Raw genomic sequence first — 15,929 nt, 5'->3', positions numbered from 1 at the left:
GGGACCGGGGTGTTACATATTGGGAAGATGAGAAGAAGCCCACATAGAGTGGGTGGTTTATAGAGATAGTCATGGGTGCTAAGTCCCACATTGCCTAGTTACTAGGTGAAACTGGGCTTTATAATGAATTCTAGGGAAACTCCAAATTGACTAGTCCTTTTGGGGTAATAGCGCAGATGTGGCTAGCGCTTTTCCCTGGGTCGTTACAAGTGGTATCAGAGCCACCTAGTAACGTCAGGTCATGTGGTACTGGAGCACTGCATGACGTGGACCTGACGAGGACATCAGGAGTTTAAGAGAGGGAGTTTGTAACACCCCGGTCCCATATTGGGAAGATGAGAAGAAGCCCACATAGAGTGGATGATTTATAGAGATAGTCATGGGTGCTAAGTCCCACATTGCCTAGTTACTAGGTGAAACTGGGCTTTATAATGAATTCTAGGGAAGCTCCAAATTGACTAGTCCTTTTGGGGTGATAGCGCATATATGGCTACCGCACGGTAGAGTTATATATATATATATACTTTAAAGTACTCATGTATATATATTTATAAATCCTTCAAATCACCATATATATATATATATATATATAGTTGCACGTGAGGAGTAAAACAAGAAGAAAACAAATCTCTCTTTCCCACTACAAGACCACACGGCAACCAAGGCAAGAAGACACTAAATTTGACAAAACACTAATGCTCTCCATTAAGTATATATATATATAAGAAGAAGAAAGAAACAATATGTGAGGCAAAAACCATACCTGACGCACAACAGGAAGAGTGACGTGAGGAGAAAAAGTGAGTGGCAGGGAAATTCTTCCTTTTTTTTTTTTTTTTTCTTCCTTTCTCTCTTCCTTTCCTGGTGTGTGGCAAGAGTTTGTTCCATACCATTATATAGGCTTTAGAAAAGAGATAGAAAATAGGTTTTGAGGAGCTTAGGGTTTTTATTTTTTTTTTTTTTATTTTTTTTTTTTTTTAAGTCGGTGCCTAGGCTTTCCATATATATTATTTATATTTTACTCTTTTATTTTATTTACTTATTATTACTATCATTATTATTATTATTATTATTAATATTATTATATATTTTTAATTTGTCCATTCTCATTGTTAACCTAAGCCAACCCTTTTTTTTTTTAAAAAAAAAAAAAAGACTACAAGTCAACTACAAATATTCTAAAGGGACTTAGGATTGTCACACCTACTGCTGTAGTTATATATATAGAAAACATTGTATTGACTTAAGTATCAAAGTGTCTGAGTTGATATCTCTAGCAAGTCACCCCTTGTGTTTTTTATTTTGCAAGTACCCTAGACCAAGTCGAGGGCTAAGTAGCGATCAACTATATCAACCGCGACTAAATTTAACATCAAAATCTCCTTGAAAGAAAATTTAAGATATCCCACAAGAATCAAAAAGACATTTTCTTGGTTACAACAAATTGCATTAATATGAAGTCTCCATCACCTTAGTTATGATAGTGGCAGGAGTAGTTCAAATAATTAATGTGGCCAATATTAGATAATTCATGAAAACACTCTGTTCCAGCAAGAAATTGATACATCAATACATCATATCATATACAAAGCAATTAATATCCAGCTCTAATTTGTGGCTAAAGCTGCTCCTGGGTCACCAATTAATCAATTCTAGACAACTAAGAAGCAACTTTCTGGTTTTTCCGCGATCATATCCCATGCCAGTGTATGTAATAAAATAAAGTACTTCCTTTTCTTAGTAATTTTTTTTTTTTTACATGTCCGTCAAGATAAAGAAAAGCAAAAAGGAGATTCAAACTAATAACATCCGCTTCATAAGGTATGGTTTTCAACTGACTAAACTACCCTTAAAGACTTCTTAATTAGTTTCATTTACACAGTCGCTTGCATTGACATTTGTCACATTTCAAAAACAACAAATGCTACCAGAGCAAAAACATGAGTGGGGGAGACCTTGTTGATTAGAATTTCTAGAAAAACAACAAATGCTACCAGAGCATTCCTGGCGCCAGAGGGAAGATCTTGTTTTGAACATTTCTTGCACAAGATTGAGAACATGAAGGAAACCATCAGATTATCTGTAACAATAAATTGATGAGGCATTGCATTGAGTCTCAAGGTGGACAATTAATTAAGGCTTGTCTAAACTTTTAGATGCAATTTGTGTAGCAGACAATGAAACCAATTAGCTTTGGAAATTATATTTCATGATCAAGGCTAGCACATTGTTCTGCAGTGCAAACCAGGAGTTCAGCATAGTAAAAGCATCATTGACATCTTCTTGGAACATAAAGAAGTTCATTTCAACTAGCAATATACTTTACAACTTCACCTGTATTAGAACATTTTCTTTTGTGTACTGAGCCCAAGTGGGATCCTAGTTTTTGACACTCATTTTTTGTGCAGACAAAGCTTTACAATGAGGATTGGATTGGTTTGAAAACCTTAGATAAAGCTGGAAGGGTCAAGTATGTTAGTGTTCCAGGAAATCATCTTGGGATCTCCAGAAGTGATATGAAAAAGTATGTTGTGCCCTACTTGGAGGGAAAGGCGTCAAGAAAGAACAGCATTGAAAAGGATTGTGGCATTAGTTTGCATGGAGTTGATGGTGGAGTTGTCCAAAGTAACGAGAGAGAACAAATTGTGTCTCAATTTGGGGAGAAAGCATCAACTAATGTGATACTCAAAGGATCATCATCCTATTGGTGGCCCCCTTCAATTACAAGTTTCATCAGTGAACTTCTCGGGCTCAGAGAGCTGTTGCCTCGTACTTGATTTGGATTTTTTTTTTTTTTTTGGGGGGGTGCTGTGGGGCATCACCATCTCTTGGTGAAAGCTTTATATATATATATATACTCTGATTGTGGAAACATGTGATGAATACGCAAGGACAAATCTGGTTATACTATTGGCATTCATATAGTTAAAGGATTCTGCATATATATGTAGCTTGTTAGATACTTAGCTTATTAGTCTGTGATATCAGAATCTGATTATGTTGAGATCACTCGGTTATTTATACATTGTTTCATATACAAGTTTATTTCATTATTCTGTAATATTTTGTATTAAATTTCTGATTTCATTCGTATTGTATTTCCTATTTTGATTGGCCGCATTCTACTATAAATAATGCCCAGCAACAAGGTTTTCTTTGTGTGTTATGTATTCTTCTTTAGCATAAATTTCAATGCCAGCAAGGAATTGGGACAGCTGCATTCTTCCTTGTCTCGTATTGCTGCCACCTGAGAATTGGGAGAGAGACTGCGAAATGTGGGGAGAAAGAAATGAAAAGAAAATAACAAAAAGCAAGAGATTCTCTTCTCCTTTTGTCTTTTTTATTTTTTTTTATTTTGTGTGTGTGTGTGTTTTGGCTAATTCTATAGATAGGTTTAGAGGTGAAGCCTAGTAATCTTATTTCGTCTTCTTGATATGATTAATGAATATTCTTCATAGATTTAAAAGCATAGCTTTGTGAAAAGATGGGACTGCAAACGTAATGGTTTTGCAAGGAAACCGTGGATTTTTTTTTATTTTTTATTTTAATAATAATAATAATATAGAGAAATGGTATATAATTTGATGTAGAGTGTATTTGAATTGGTAGGTAATACGAAGAGCCTAACGGTATATCATTCATTGTTCAAACTGCACCAACAAAAGTAAGCTATATGGTTGTGTATGCTTTGTTTTCCTCCGACCATTCTATTAAACTGATGTGTCCAAAATTACGTCCACTAAAAAATTTCTTTCAAACCATTCTATTAAAAATACATGTGCCTAAAATTACATGCATATTGGACTATGTCATTCAGCTGCTCATCTTTTCCAATTAAAATAGGCAAGAGACTCTTGTGGTTTCTATTTCCTCCACTATGCACCTTACTTACTAAAAATATCTCACCTACACTCTAGTACTCTGAATCTTTTGAGTCCAGTCAAATATTACCCCTATTCAAGTTCCCACTTATATCCGCCACTGCATTGTGGTTTCTATTTCCTCCACTGTACACCTTACTCATTAAATATCTCACCTACACCAACTTCCCACACTAGTACTCGTGGATCTTTTGAGTCCTGTCAAATGTTACCCCTATTCAAGTTCAGTTTGATCGTTAATCTTAGCCCAATCCCACCGACACACAGCAATCTTGTTGGTCAACCTATAATCTTCATCGGAAAAACCACCATGAATCCGGCTAAAGAGTTATTGAATACATCGTTTCTTCTCTCCCTACTTGTTTTCCGATTTTGCATTTCCCTTGACACCATTTCCCCAAACCAGCCCGTTAAAGACGGTGACATCTTGGTTTCGAAAGGAAAAACCTTCGCACTTGGGTTTTTCAGCCCGGGAAACTCTGGCCGCCGCTACGTCGGAATATGGTATAACAAAGTTCCTCAACAAACCGTTGTGTGGGTGGCAAACAAAGACAACCCTCTCAATGACACCTCTGGAGTCCTCTCCATCAACGGCCATGGAAACCTCGTCCTTAACAGCCAAAACCGAAGCACCCCAATCTGGTTTACAAACGCTTCAATCTCAACCACGAACAATTCTATGGCTCAACTCTTAGATTATGGGAATCTTGTTTTGGTTCTACGAGACAGTCAAAGGGTTACATGGCAGAGCTTCGACTATCCCAGCAATACTATGCTTCCGTTGATGAAACTTGGGCTGGACCGGCGGACCGGGCTCAGCCGATACCTAACATCTTGGAAGTCCGAAGATGACCCGGGAACCGGAAGCTTCTCATTGGGGATTGACCCAATTGGGTACCCACAATTTTTGTTAAATAAGGGCGCAACTCCATGGTGGCGGGCCGGACCTTGGACTGGCGAAAGATTTAACGGTCTACCTGAAATGAATCATAGTCCTATTATCAAAGCCAGTTACGTGAATAATCAAGATGAGGTCACGCTTATGTATAATGTAACTGACCCTGGAGTTTTTACTAGACTGGTGTTGAATGAATCAGGAATCGTTAATCGATTCACGTGGGTTGAGGCAACATGGTTCGTGGTTTGGTCTGATCCGAAAGAGCCGTGCGATATGTACAAAGAGTGCGGTCCAAATAGTTATTGCGACCCGTACAATCCAGACAAGTTCCAGTGCACATGCTTACCTGGGTTTGAACCCAATTCGACCCGTAATTGGTACTTGAGAGACGGGTCGGGCGGGTGTGTGAGGAGGCAGGGAGTATCCGTGTGCCGCAGTGGAGAAGGGTTTGTGAAGTTGGCACGTATGAAGTTACCGGATACTTCAATAGCACGTGCGGACATGAATCTGAGTTTGGAGGAGTGTAGGCAGGAGTGCTTGAGGAATTGTTCTTGTACGGCTTACACCAGGGCAGACGTGAGAAGGGGAGGGATTGGGTGCTTGGCATGGCACGGGGATTTGGTGGACACTAGAATCTTCTCCAATGCAGGACAAGAATTATATATACGTGTGGATGCAGTTGTGCTAGGTAATTTTCCATTTTTATAACTTTTTCTTTATCACTATTTTTTGAATCGGAAAATGTTATCTGAATGTCTATTATATATTTTATCTTACTTGAATTCTAACCCACCAGCAACAAGTGGATTTTTGTATGATTTTCTAAACTTGTATTGATGTATTCCTTATTTTTTTATGTCCTTATTTGTCACACATGCCGCATCTGATCTTTGATATAATGAAGACAGTTTCATGCATTCCCCTTAGGATGAGGATCATGTTATTAGATTTCCTCAATTTTATTGAAATTCGGATAATTTAAAAAAGCGGGACTATATAGTTCATTTGCTCTAAACAATTTAAGATGTAGGATTCACTTGTTCAAGACAGTTTGGCTTACAATCTCATCTGTTAGGCTGTTTGAATTTATGTAAAATTCGAAAAGCCTAATAATAAGATATCCCAATCATTCCCTTAAACCCATATTCCTTTCTTCCACTCCCTTTTTTCTTGCAATTTTCATCAATATTTACCCGTTATGTTCAATTACCCTCTTCGATTTATGATGCCAATACAAATAATGTTTATGTTAAATTACCATTTATGCTAAAAATTTATAGGAATAAAAAAAATATATGTAAATTTAAATATTTAATTAATATTGAACACTCTCCTTATCTGTGAGTTCAAACTCTTTTGTATTCAAAACAATTGTTTTGATAGCATGTTAAATCACCATTTATCTTAAAAAACTTAAATCAATAAAAAAAAAATGTAATAATTTAATAATATTTTAACAGTTTCTTTCTTTTCTTTTATTTTCTTTTCATTTTAGCTCAAAATTCAAAGAAAAAAGGCCTTATTAGGAGCAAGAAGATATTGGCAGTTCTTATAGTTTCTGTTGCTGTAATGTTGCTTCTTTTGGTCTCCATTGGATATTGGCTGGTAATGAAGAACAAAAGAGGTAAGTAAACTATTTTCACTATTTTATTTGAACCAGTTTGTATTTCTTTTTTCTATTCATCTATTTCTTTATTTCTAAGCCTGGTAATTAATGAATGCTGTCAAGGTGACTTTATGTTGTAAACCAATAATCAGATATTAAAAAATAATTAGTTTGGTAACCGAGGAGGCAAGAAAGAAAGTCGGAATTTTTACTGCCATAATCAATCAATTACCAGAAGAGCTATAAACCCAACTCATTTCATCCTACCAATGATAAAATGGAAAATTATAAGGTTGAATTCTGCAGCTTGTTCTGCTCCTCTATTTCATTATTTTCTTTTAATGCATTTCTTTTTGAGTTGGAATTCATAATTGCAAAAACAATCTTTTGTAACGATGTGCTTGCATGATTGGACAGGGAGCAGAAGACAAGTCGCATTGTTTAATGACGATACAAATGGCGCACAATCATTTCTTCGAGATTTTGCGAAGCTTGATGAAACTAGAAGAAAACCAGATGTGCAATATTTCGATCTGAGCACCATAGTTGTTGCCACGGACGATTTCTCCCTGTCTAATAGGCTTGGACAAGGTGGTTTTGGCCCGGTCTATAAGGTTAGTTTCTTGCACGTACACATTAAATGTAAATATTAACCAATATTACTATTGCTATTTCAGTACAAGTTGAGAAATGGTAGAGCATCTATCCCATCTTTTTCTTTTTTTTTTCATACATTTAAAAAAGAAAAGAAAAATAAAAAATCAATCATTAGATTTGTAAGATATATGAGATATTTATGGGTACACATAGAATTACAAAGGGATTGAGGCTTACACGTTGACGTGGCAAGAGCTATGTCGGTTTAAAAAAATTCTCATATTCGATTAAGAAATAATAAAAATTTATTCTTTCGATCATCTTCATATAGTGAATTGATGAATTTACTATTTAATTTGTGTGTGACCCACATAATAAGTTCACAAATATAGTTATTAATTTATTGGATTTGCAAAAAGAGATAGTTGAAAGATGATTGTGTAGCATGCCTCTATTAAACTCGTCCTCGTAATGTCTACGGAATGTGACAAGCACCCGTTTGAAGAAAGTGATCAACGGGTGCTTGAACGTCTAAAAAATTTATAAGAAAAATGATTTTCCCCTCTTTTGAATTCGAGAATTAAAAGGCAAAACTGATTAGAGACGATTTTAACGAGCAAAGAGAAGAACCAGAAGAAAACAGAGTCAAAGAGTGACGAAGCTCCAATGAGGAACAAAGAAAACTGAGCCAAAGAGACAAATGCTCAATGACAATGAATTTTTTACAAAAAGGATTTCTTGTTCAGACCCACGAAGGATGGATATATATATATGTGTTGACAATGAATCCTAAAGTTTTAATTATGACAATTTTTTTGTTCAGACCCACGAAGGATTTCTTGTTGCAGACGTTCAGACCCACAAATTTCAATGCTTGAACCACAATTAAAGCAGACGTTTTTCAAAGAAATTTGTTGAATCATCATTTCAAGTAGGGCGGTTTTCAATCAAACCAGCCTTATAAAAAAAAAATCATATCTCGAGTTTCTAACATGGGATGTAAGCATGCTTGGTGGCGTTAAAAAGCTAATTCAAATGAAGTTTATTGGGTCAAAACGAGATCTAAAGAGAAGATTAAAACCCTGGAGAGTGTTTCTCATTTGAAGTTACGTTTGAATGAGTTACTTGTTTGGAAGCCGGTTCAAACAAGTGTTTGGTAGGTTTGAACAAGGATTTTATAGAAGCACTCCGTTGAAGTCTCGTCTAAAGTTAGGTTCGAACGAGCCACTACCTGAATTTAAATAATGCTTTAACATGCACCTAGAGCAATATTTGATGGAGGGATTCACATGGTGGTTTACATGCATGGCTACATCATACATGCATAGCAATGTTAAAAAAAAAAAAAAAAAAAGAAGATAATATATGTTAATTAATTGGTGTAAGTTCCCATTATAATTGCAGGGTCAACTAGCGAATGGACAGGAAATAGCGGTGAAAACACTCTCAAAAAGTTCAAAACAGGGCACTGAAGAATTTAAGAACGAAGTTAAGCTGATAGCGAAACTCCAACATAGGAATCTTGTGAGGCTTTTTGGTTGTTGCATTCACAAAGGAGAGAAAATGTTGATCTATGAATACATGCCAAACAAAAGTCTTGACTTTTTCATCTTCGGTATGCATTCTCTTCAATCACCACTCATTTTCAATTATATAAATGTGAGTAAAATTTTATTATTTTTTTGGCATGTAAGTATTGTTTTCACTATGTATTATTGATAGAATCTTAATTTCATGTTTTGGGTCAGATGAAATAAAAAGGAAATTGTTAGATTGGAGAAAGCGATTTGACATTATTTCTGGAATTGCTCGAGGAGTCTTATATCTTCACCAAGATTCAAGGCTAAAAATCATCCACAGAGACCTAAAAGCAAGTAACGTTCTACTGGATGCGGCAATGAATCCAAAAATTTCAGATTTTGGGTTGGCTAGAATGTTTGGTGATGATCAAGATGAAGCAAATACAAGAAAAGTTGTTGGCACATAGTATGTCTCTCTCTCTCACACACACACACATGGACCTACAATGCTACTAAAAACAAAACTTAGACGACCATCATTTTTTGTTTTTTGGTGTAATTGCAGTGGATACATGTCTCCAGAGTATGCAATGGAAGGGTTATATTCTATAAAATCAGATGTCTTTAGCTATGGTGTCTTGACACTAGAGATAATCAGTGGCAAGAGAAACAATTATTATCACATCGGAAGTCCTTCCCTAAATTTGATTGGATATGTAAGCGAAAGCCTAAATTTGATTGAATTTTACCCCAGGTGGCAATTACTCTAAAGATAAAAACTCTTAAATTTATTGCAGGTATGGGACCTATGGATGGATGGCAAAGCCTTGGACGTAGTCGATCCATCATTGGGTCAGGAATATCCCACTCATGAAGTTCTGAGATGCATTCAAATTGGGCTCTTATGTGTGCAAGAACAAGCCACAGATCGGCCAACCATGCTTGAAATTGTCTTCATGCTTAGAAATGAAGGAACTGTTCCATCTCCTAACAAGCCAGCATTTATCAACAGAAGTTACAAAACCAATAATTCTGGTCTGGATTCCTCAAGCTCTAAAGGACCACCTACTTCCTTAAATGAGTTGACCACCACCATGCCTGAAGGTCGTTAAACTTGTGTACAACTATTTGATCTCTACATTTGTAAAAGTTGGTCTGTAAAACTATGAATGTTAAGTAACATGATACTTCTGAGTTTTATCCTTCAGGTCAACCTTATTTCTTTTGTTGGTTTAATGACCGACATAAGTAGTCGATAACGAGTCAACTATTTAGTTTCCTTAAAAGCTTAGAATTTATTTTCAGACACCATAAGTTTTATTTTTAGTAAATGTAGAAACAATAAAAATGATTCACACTCATTAATACCATCCCATGTACTTAAATAGTTTTATCCCCTATACAAATGAGGATACAAATGCATCGTCATGAAAAGGATATGGGTATTTTTTCAGGAAGAAAATTAAAGGATATGGAAATTGGGTGGTGATGTAGACCAGGAGAGAATTACAACCCTATTGACCCCATAATTTTAAAAATCTCTTCAATAATTATAAGTTCTTCTCAAATAAATCCTCTAAAATTTTATTTTTACCCCTTTAAAAGTTTTTGCTTTAGTTTTGCCCACCTAATTATTAATATTCGGGTTTCACCCCTAAATGTAGACCAGATTGCCCACAGCTTTATAGACGGCATGGCCTCCCAATTAGGATGGTGTGACCTCCCAATCGGTGTTATTCAATATGAAACATTCTTGAGAGAATTTTTCCCTCATTCCCCATAATTATATTCTTAATAAAAGTTAGGATTTATAGAAAAGTTAGTTATTTGCAAGTTTTTGTTCTCACCACAACACATTTCAGCTTTTTTTTTTCTTTTTTTTTTTTGTTAATGTAAATTAGTCCAAATTGAATTGCACCATTAAATCACTATGATCAAGTCCAAAGAAACTCATACTTATAGCATCAGCAACTGGTGATGGGTAATACCATCGACTTTCTAGAAGGCGACCAAGTGCCTTCTAGGCCCATGGGCCATCGGGCCCCTTTAACCTTCGGCCCACAAGCCTTGATCCATAGGGAAGATTGAGTGACCTCTCAAGTTCCACACCAGCCGAAATTGATGCATCATTACATCATATCATATACAAAGCAAGAAATTGATGCATCATTACATCATATCATATACAAAGCAATTAATATCTAGCTCCAATTTGTGGCTAAAACTGCTCCTGGGTCACCAATTAATCAATTCTAGACAACTAAGAAGCAACTTTCTGGTTTTTCCACAATCATATCCCATGCCAGTGTATGTAATAAAATAAAGTACTTCTTTTTCTTAGTAATTTTTTTTTTTTTACATGTCCATCAAGATAAAGAAAAGTAAAAAGGAGATTCAAACTAATAACATCTGTTTCATAAGGTATGGTTTTCAACTGACTAAACTACCCTTAAAGACTTCTTAATTAGTTTCATTTACATAGTTGCTTGCATTGACATTTGTCACATTTCAAATATTCCTCTTTAAGGAGATTTGGACCACCACCTAGATTTCAATGCTTTCCGCAACCTCATATGATTAGCCAGGACTTATATATCTAATCTTCATTAGGAAAACCATGTTTCTTGCTAAAGCGGTATTGATTACTGAATTAAAGGATCTTACAAGTAATCGAATATATAAAACATATTATTTAACCCTCATGCATATGATTGATTTTTGAAAAATATTTGAGATTGTACATGTCTTTTACTATAATTTTCATACAAATTGACGTAGCAATTCATAATTAATGAACTGATTAAGGATACATAAACTATCATGCCATTTTGTAAAGAAATTTGTACTAAAGGCTATTAAGTCACTCTTATTTTTATGGTACAATTGGGTTTACAATTTTAAAAATAGCGATTTAAAAATGTGTATGTTTGAAAATGTAATTAAATGTTTAACAAAATCGCATTTTGACCTTTAAAATTATAAATTAATATTTAAAATCATAATTTTTTAAAAACAACTTCTTCATGAAAGGTAGAGTCTAACATATTGAGCTACCCTCGAGAATATGCCAAATTGTCTTAAAAGATGTAAAATTCACAAGACAGAAAAAGATATGTATGGAAACATTATTAACCTCAAGAGTAATGCTACACACATTATAACTCCAGCACTTTCTCTTTCGCACTATCTAAGACGTGGCATTACTCCATCCTTAAACATACGATCATGCATTTAACCGTTGAAGTAGATTCTTGAAAAACCATTCTCATTGTGCCAAGAGAGGCATGATATGAGATCTCGTATGACTCATATTATTATCACTCAGAATCTCTGCAGACCTCAAGGTTTAAGACAAGCAAGGACAAGTTCATTTCTTGTAACGTTCAGGATTCATGCAGTATAACTAGATTGCCTCGTATGGTTTTATTTTGTATTCTTTTCTTGATTCTTCACTAGATTGAAAGACTTCATGCCTCTTTTCTCAGGCTTCATCGACTTTCTTCTTCACTTTCCACCACCTCTTCTAGTATCTCTATCTTCCACCACTAGCTCACTCTTCAACTCCAGATACTAATAATGCCGTATGTTTTAATAATATAAGGCCCCAGTTTTGTGTTGCTGTGACTGTTAAATTACTGGAAACATCTTTCAGATTGTAGAAGAGTTTGGCCCTAGTTGCCTCCTAGATTAGGTCAATAGAAAGTAGAGGTTGAAAACAAAATATACTTCTGCGCCAGATAGTGTTGCTTCTTTTCCCTCGCCTATAGTGGTGATGTCTTGAAAGAAACTCACAAGTTTCTGCTTTGGTGACTCATAAGTTGCATGTGTAAGCATAAATCTAAACGTATGCTATAGTTTATCATCACTAGGAACAGCTCTTTTTCCAATTATATTGCAACTCGAAGCTCATGACTGTGCAAGTTTCAGGGAATATGCCCTTACTGATGATAAAGTTTTTGGGACATCTGTTCCTGTTCCATGCTCCACTACGAGTGCAAGTGACAAGTTTTTGAAGGTACTTCACAGTGCTAAAAGCCCTCCCTTCAATTTTATGGATGCAATCTTCCAAAGGTATTGTCATTATTTACTCGGCTCATAATTCTCATCTTTCTTACAGTTTGAATCAAGACAAAAGTAACTCAATTTACAAGGGGGAGGGGGGGAGACCAAAGCTTCAGGTCTGCCTAATACAAACATTATTTGCCTTTTTTTTTATGTACGAGAAAGGAAATGTGTAGGAGAGAAACTTATCAAACATCTTCTATGCAACTTCGGTGATACTCAAAGTAACGAGAGAGAGCAAATTGTGTCTCAATTTGGGGAGAAAGCATCAACTAATGTGATACTCAAAGGATCATCATCCTATTGGTGGCCCCCTTCAATTACAAGTTTCATCAGTGAACTTCTCGGGCTCAGAGAGCCGTTGCCTCGTACTTGATTTGGATTTTTTTTTTTTTTTTTTTGGGGCGGGGGGGCTGTGGGGGGCATCACCATCTCTTGGTGAAAGCTACTCTGATTGTGGAAACATGTGATGAATACGCAAGGACAAATCTGGTTATACTATTGGCATTCATATAGTTAAAGGATTCTGCATATATATGTAGCTTGTTAGATACTTAGCTTATTAGTTTGTGATATCAGAATCTGATTATGTTGAGATCACTCGGTTATTTATACATTGTTTCATATACAAGTTTATTTCATTCTTCTGTAATATTTTGTATTAAATTTCTGATTTCATTCGTATTGTATTTCCTATTTTGATTGGCCGCATTCTACTATAAATAATGCCCAGCAACAAGGTTTTCTTTGTGTGTTATGTATTCTTCTTTAGCATAAATTTCAATGCCAGCAAGGAATTGGGACAGCTGCATTCTTCCTTGTCTCGTATTGCTGCCACCTGAGAATTGGGAGAGAGACTGCGAAATGTGGGGGAAAGAAATGAAAAGAAAATAACAAAAAGCAAGAGATTCTCTTCTCCTTTTCTCTTTTTTTTATTTTTTTTTATTTTGTGTGTGTGTGTGTGTGTGTGTTTTGGCTAATTCTATACATAGGTTTAGAGGTGAAGCCTAGTAATCTTATTTCGTCTTCTTGAGATGATTAATGAATATTCTTCATAGATTTAAAAGCATAGCTTTGTGAAAAGATGGGACTGCAAACGTAATGGTTTTGCAAGGAAACTGTGGATTTTTATTTTATTTTATTTTAATAATAATAATAATATAGAGAAATGGTATATAATTTGATGTAGAGTGTATTTGAATTGGTAGGTAATACGAAGAGCCTAACGGTATATCATTCATTGTTCAAACTTCAAATAATAAAATGCAAACTGCACTGACAAAAATAAGCTATATAGTTGTGTATGCTTTGTTTTCCTCCAACCATTCCATTAAACTGATGTGTCCAAAATTACGTGCACTAAAAAATTTCTTTCAAACCATTCTATTAAACTAACATGTGCCTAAAATTACATGCATATTGGACTATGTCATTCAGCTGCTCATCTTTTCCAATTAAAATAGGCAAGAGAGCAGTGGTGGATTTAGGAATTGGAGTTACTAGGGGCGCAAAAAAATAATAAAACATAATGATAATTTTTTTTTTTGTTCTCTTTATGTATTATATTTTTATTATAATATGATAAATACAATCAAAAAATAAATTATACCATAATATATGTATCACGAAGCAAATCAAACTCATCAAATTACCCAACAAAGAAAAAAAAAAAATCAAAGAAACTATTAAAAATCTTCATCTAACAACATCACAAATACATAATAATTTAAACTACTTGCGAAATAAACTAAACACAATTAAATGACTAGAAGTGTCTAAGAAAAATGAGTACCTTTTAGTGAATTAGTTATCTTGAAGAATTTCTTGAAAACACACAGACCGGCAAACCAATAAAAACAAATAATTAAAGCAATATTCTTGTTTATAACTTTATAATTAAATTGTCTTTATTCTTTTTTCAAAGCAATAATATTCTTGTGAGTTTTATTATCAATTAAAGACTAAAAAGTAAAAATAATTTTAAAGACTATTTCCCGGCTACTATCTCAACAAATTTATTATTATTTTTTTTTTCCCTAAGCAATTCATGAAAGAAAGATGATAATGACAAATTACTTTCACCCACACACTGAGTCACTGACTAACTGACACACGGCAACACCTTCTTTCACAAAATCACACAAAACCATTCTCATGGTGGTTTCTATTTCCTCCATTGTGGACCTACTTATTAAATATCTCACCTACTTCCCAGACTTTAGCACTCCTGAATCTTTTTAGTCCTGTCAAATATTACTCCTATTCAAGTTCAGTTTGATCGTTAATCTTAGCCCAATCCCACTGACACACAGCAATCTTGTTGGTCAACCTATAATCTTCATCGGAAAAATCACCATGAATCCGGCTAAAGAGTTATTGAATACATCGTTGCTTCTCTCTCTACTTGTTTTCCGATTTTGCATTTCCCTTGACACCATTTCCGACATTTCCCCAAACCAGCCCGTTAAAGACGGTGACATCCTGGTTTCGAAAGGAAAAACCTTCGCACTTGGGTTTTTCAGCCCAGGAAACTCTGGCCGCCGCTACGTCGGAATATGGTATAACAAAGTTCCTCGACAAACCGTTGTGTGGGTGGCAAACAGAGACATCCCTCTCAATGACACCTCCGGAGTCCTCTCCATCAACGGCCATGGAAACCTCGTCCTTAACAGCCAAAACCGAAGCACCCCAATCTGGTCTACAAACGCTTCAATCTCAACCACAAACAATTCTTTGGCTCAGCTCTTAGATTCTGGGAATCTTGTTTTGGTTCTACGAGACAGCCAAAGGGTTACATGGCAGAGCTTCGACTATCCCAGCAATACTATGCTTCCGTTGATGAAACTTGGGCTGGACCGGCGGACCGGGCTCAGCCGATACCTAACATCTTGGAAGTCCGAAGATGACCCGGGAACCGGAAGCTTCTCATTGGGGATTGACCCAATTGGGTACCCACAATTTTTGTTAAATAAGGGCGCAACTCCATGGTGGCGGGCCGGACCTTGGACTGGCGAAAGATTTAACGGTCTACCTGAAATGAATCATAATCCTATTATCAAAGGCAGTTACGTGAATAATCAAGATGAGGTCACGCTTATGTATAATGTAACTGACCCTGGAGTTTTTACTAGACTGGTGTTGAATGAATCAGGAACCGTTGATCGATCCACGTGGGTTGAGGCAAGATGGTTCGTGGTTTGGTCTGATCCGAAAGAGCCGTGCGATATGTACAAAGAGTGCGGTCCAAATAGTTATTGCGACCCGTACAATCCAGACAAGTTCCAGTGCACATGCTTACCTGGGTTTGAACCCAATTCGACCCGTAATTGGTACTTGAGAGACGGGTCGGGCGGGTGTGTGAGGAG

The 15,929-nt window shown here is 35.7% G+C and overlaps 2 protein-coding genes across 3 annotated transcripts in view; both read left to right on the top strand.

Annotated features, from left to right (window-relative positions):
- The first annotated feature begins 4,099 nt into the window (after positions 1-4,099).
- Positions 4,100-9,702, top strand: LOC132173877 (G-type lectin S-receptor-like serine/threonine-protein kinase RKS1). 2 transcript variants are annotated; one of them, XM_059585543.1, is made up of 7 exons: positions 4,100-5,467; positions 6,275-6,403; positions 6,803-6,999; positions 8,387-8,597; positions 8,731-8,968; positions 9,068-9,218; positions 9,300-9,702. In XM_059585543.1, exons 1-7 carry the CDS (start codon positions 4,192-4,194, stop codon positions 9,612-9,614), a joined length of 2,517 nt encoding a protein of 838 aa, XP_059441526.1. In that variant the 5' UTR covers positions 4,100-4,191; the 3' UTR covers positions 9,615-9,702. The 2 variants fall into 2 exon arrangements, with proteins under 2 accessions (XP_059441526.1, XP_059441527.1); XM_059585544.1 differs by lacking the exon at positions 9,068-9,218 and having other exon boundaries at positions 9,300-9,383.
- Positions 9,703-14,919: 5,217 nt separating this feature from the next.
- Positions 14,920-15,929, top strand: part of LOC132174042 (G-type lectin S-receptor-like serine/threonine-protein kinase RKS1) — a 1,762-nt gene continuing 752 nt past the window's right edge. Inside the window, exon 1 of the mRNA XM_059585755.1 lies at positions 14,920-15,886. Coding sequence (XP_059441738.1) covers positions 14,920-15,886 — 967 coding nt within the window. The remainder of the gene's footprint in view (positions 15,887-15,929) is intronic.

The sequence above is a fragment of the Corylus avellana genome, chromosome ca3 (genome assembly GCF_901000735.1).
Source record: "Corylus avellana chromosome ca3, CavTom2PMs-1.0".
In the NCBI taxonomy this organism is placed as follows: domain Eukaryota; kingdom Viridiplantae; phylum Streptophyta; class Magnoliopsida; order Fagales; family Betulaceae; genus Corylus; species Corylus avellana.
The sequence above is the reverse complement of the archived record's forward strand: the minus strand, read 5'-3'. Positions and strand labels throughout refer to the sequence as shown.